At 63.4% G+C, this 3559-nt stretch overlaps 1 protein-coding gene across 1 annotated transcript in view; it reads left to right on the top strand.

Moving 5' to 3' along the window:
- Window positions 1-3291, top strand: part of LOC103591693 (insulin gene enhancer protein ISL-2-like) — a 5714-nt gene extending 2423 nt beyond the window's left edge. Inside the window, exons 3-6 of the mRNA XM_008574199.1 lie at window positions 1034-1366; window positions 1691-2080; window positions 2612-2779; window positions 3175-3291. Of these exons, the coding sequence (XP_008572421.1) occupies window positions 1034-1366; window positions 1691-2080; window positions 2612-2779; window positions 3175-3291 (1008 nt within the window). The remainder of the gene's footprint in view (window positions 1-1033; window positions 1367-1690; window positions 2081-2611; window positions 2780-3174) is intronic.
- The last annotated feature ends 268 nt before the right edge of the window (window positions 3292-3559 follow it).

Here is a 3559-nt window from a genome sequence, read left to right as displayed (position 1 = left end):
GCCTGCATCTGCCAGGTAAGCCGCGGGCACCGGGGCCCGCACCGCCCGCGCCCGGGTGAGTGGTGTGTGCGTGTGTGTAGGGTGCTTGTGCTCCTGGTGAGAAGTCGTCACTTGCGTGGGGTTCCGTCTGCCGGGGTAGTGCGTTTTCTGTGTGAGTGCACAACTGTGTGCTGGGAACACGCCGTGTGTGCTCGCGTGTGCAGGGGAGACACTGCGTGTGTACGAGCGCGTGAGCATGGGGAACGGTGGAGAATTGTGTTCTCCGTGACCAGAAGGAGGTGGGACACAGTGCTGGGGGCAGGAGAGTGAATGACAACCGGGGAGCTTAAGTGGTGCCTGTCTAGGGGGACTTGTGTTCAAAATTTCTTCGAGGAATATGTGTTATTATCAGAAAGGAAAGATTGGTCTGCCCTGGGGTATGTACGTAAGTCATACAGCTTCCAACAGGGAGCTGGGCTTGGGCTCAGCCAGCCTGGAGCCCTCGGGTAAAATGGTGTCTGTGTTTTGAGGCCCAGTTTGATGAACTATTTAGCCAGGTTCTCCTGGGGGGCACGGCAGGAGGGGGGAGGAAGTATAAAGGCACGGCGGAAGGTGGAAGGTAGCATAGAAAACACCGCAGGAGGATGTTCTGTGTCCTCATCAGGAGCTGCCCAGAGACGGGGTCTGAGTGTGTGAGCACACGCAGTGGGGGTGGTGAGAGACCCTCAGTCCCTGTCCCCCGGGTAGCCGCGGGCCCGCAGCGCAGCTCTCTAGATCAGGCCGAGTCTCCGGGGCTGTGTGGCCTTGCAGTGCTCCTCCCGTCCTGGATCTCCGTTTCCTCCCTATAGAAGGAGATTGGGCTATTTGTAAATATTTATCCACACCTAGACATGTCTAGAGGGGGACATAAATCTAAACAGTGCAACATACATCCGTGGCTGTGTAGACCAGGTTCGGATGGGGATGTGAAACGGGATGAAGCGGGTGTTAGGTGCGCTCCTGCCTCGGATCTCGGAGTGAGTCCCCTTTGTTTGTTGCGGGCTCCGGGCTGCAGGAATCAGGCTCCGAGTCCCGGAGGCTGAGAGAACCCGAGGCCAGGCAAGGAGAGTGCCAGCGGCAGCGCGCGCGCGGAGGGCGGGCGGCCACGGGGCCGGGAAACCTGCAGCCTGACGGAGGAGACCTGGGGACCGAGACCCAGGGGCAGGCAGGAAGGGCCCGTTCCGAACGCTGGAGGCCCATCCATGCCCCAGGCCGGGTGTTCGCGACACATGGAGCGGCCCTGTCCGAGTGGGCTCTGAACGAAGGGGAAGGGCCCTCCCTCCTAGGCCCCCGGGAGCGGGAGACGAACCCCAGTTCCCGAGCAGCGCTGCGTGCCGGGTCCGCGTCGGTCCCTTTCCCGCTCCAGAGTCCCGGGCGCGCCTCCTTCCTTTTTCTCTTCCTCTGAAACTCCGACTTCTTCCGGAGGGCTCCGCTCGTCCCGCGGGGCCCAAGCCGGCCCTCCTAGCGTTCTGGGAGTGGAGGAGGCATAGCCCCGAGCGGCCACTCCCGTCCCGCAGCGGCCTAGCGCGGAGCTCCCCGCTTGCTCTCCGGAGAGATGGCTGCGGGGCGGCCGGCCGGTGAGCGGGGGAAAGGACGAAAGCGCACAGCTCCCTCCGGGTAAGGCGAACGGATGGAGAGGGAGACGAGCAATAAAACGAAATAAACGCAATAGAAGAGAAACGAAATCGGGCCCCGGAGAGCGCGGCCTCCCCAAGGCTGGGCGCCGCGGGTGGGTGGCGGCCCTTCTCTCACCTCTCGCCCCTACCCTGTCCTCGCAGACGCAGGGTCGGGCCGGCAGCCCTCGCTGCGCCCGCACGTGCACAAGCAGACGGAGAAGACGACCCGCGTGCGGACCGTGCTGAACGAGAAGCAGCTGCACACGCTGCGGACGTGCTACGCCGCCAACCCGCGGCCCGACGCGCTCATGAAGGAGCAGCTCGTCGAGATGACCGGCCTGAGCCCGCGGGTCATCCGCGTCTGGTTCCAGAACAAGCGCTGCAAGGACAAGAAAAAGTCCATTCTTATGAAGCAGCTGCAGCAGCAGCAGCACAACGACAAGACGGTGAGGGGCCTCGCGTTCGCGCCGCCGCATCTGCGTGCCCTTTTCTGGGCGGGCTCTGGGGAGATCCAGGGAGAACTGGACCCTCCAAAGAGCGTGCGTCTGTAACTTCAGAGCAAGGCTTGCCTTGGGGTTGAAGGTGCCCTAATTATTGTCAGAGGTCGGATCTTCTCCTCAGCGACAGCCCCGAGTTGGGGGTCCCAGGCCCAGCGAGGAGCCCACGGCGACATGGATATGCGCAGCGGCGTTGTGTCCTTCTCTCGGCACACCTGGCCGGGCCGGGGTAGCAGGCCTCGCCTTCTCCTGCAGGGTGGTTAGCTCCCAATACTGAGGCTGGCCCACGGTGGCGGATTTGCGGACCCCGGGGTATCCCCGGTGGGGAAGGAGGGCTCTTCCGAGTGCGGTCGAGTGTGCGCCTTCCCCGAACCAATACAGGTTCCGAATCACAGCCCAATACCCGGGGCCCCAGTCTCAAAGGTGGCAGAAAAGGCAAGACCTAACTCGAGCGCCGTCCGCCTTCTGCTTGCCCCACAGAGCCTCCAGGGACTGACCGGGACGCCCCTGGTGGCTGGCAGCCCCATCCGCCACGAGAGCGCCGTGCAGGGCAGCGCAGTCGAAGTACAAACGTACCAGCCGCCGTGGAAAGCGCTTAGCGAGTTCGCCCTCCAGAGTGACCTGGACCAACCCGCCTTCCAGCAGCTGGTGAGGCCCTGCCCTGCCCGGCTCGACCTCGGGACCCTGGGGGTGGGGTGGGGATTTAGGCACTTAGCCGAGGCGGGGAGGAAGTGGGGCTTCCAATGGGATGAAGGGCAGGGGACAGCCGTAGGCAAGGGGGCTAGTGGCAGAGCCTGTCACCTCACCCCAGCCCATAATGCGCCCTGAACCAGGCCTCCCTGGGTTAAAGCCCGCGCAGGAGAGGTCGCGGGATTACCCCAACCGCGCCCCCGCCCTAATCCCCCTGAGTGCGCCTGGGGACCTGCCCTCCTTCTGCCGGCGTCCGGTTCCAAGGGACACTCCCGGACTCGGAGCACGCGGCGTCGGAGCACCAGTTCGGGCGCGTCTTCATCCGCTCCTTTCTGGTGTCTCCGCCGCCCCAGGTCTCCTTCTCTGAGTCCGGCTCCCTAGGCAACTCTTCCGGCAGCGATGTGACCTCCCTGTCCTCGCAGCTCCCGGACACTCCCAACAGTATGGTGCCGAGTCCCGTGGAGACGTGAGGGGGACCCCGCCCTGCCAGCCCGCGGGCCTCGCATGCTCCCTGCATGAGACTCACCTATGCTCAGGCCATTCCAGCTCCGAAAGCTCTCTCGCCTTTGTAATTATTATTATTGTTATTTAAAGAGAGAGGACCCAGAGAGACGGTCAGGACAGCCCAAAGCGCCAGGACGCAACTCGCTTTCACCGAACTGGAGACCCCTGCTCCGAGGACATTTATTTTTTCAAAGCCAGAATTTGGGACTTACCAGGGTTAGCTCGGCCCTCTCC

Source organism: Galeopterus variegatus, unplaced genomic scaffold, assembly GCF_000696425.1.
Source record: "Galeopterus variegatus unplaced genomic scaffold, G_variegatus-3.0.2 Scaffold1012, whole genome shotgun sequence".
In the NCBI taxonomy this organism is placed as follows: domain Eukaryota; kingdom Metazoa; phylum Chordata; class Mammalia; order Dermoptera; family Cynocephalidae; genus Galeopterus; species Galeopterus variegatus.
The sequence above is the reverse complement of the archived record's forward strand: the minus strand, read 5'-3'. Positions and strand labels throughout refer to the sequence as shown.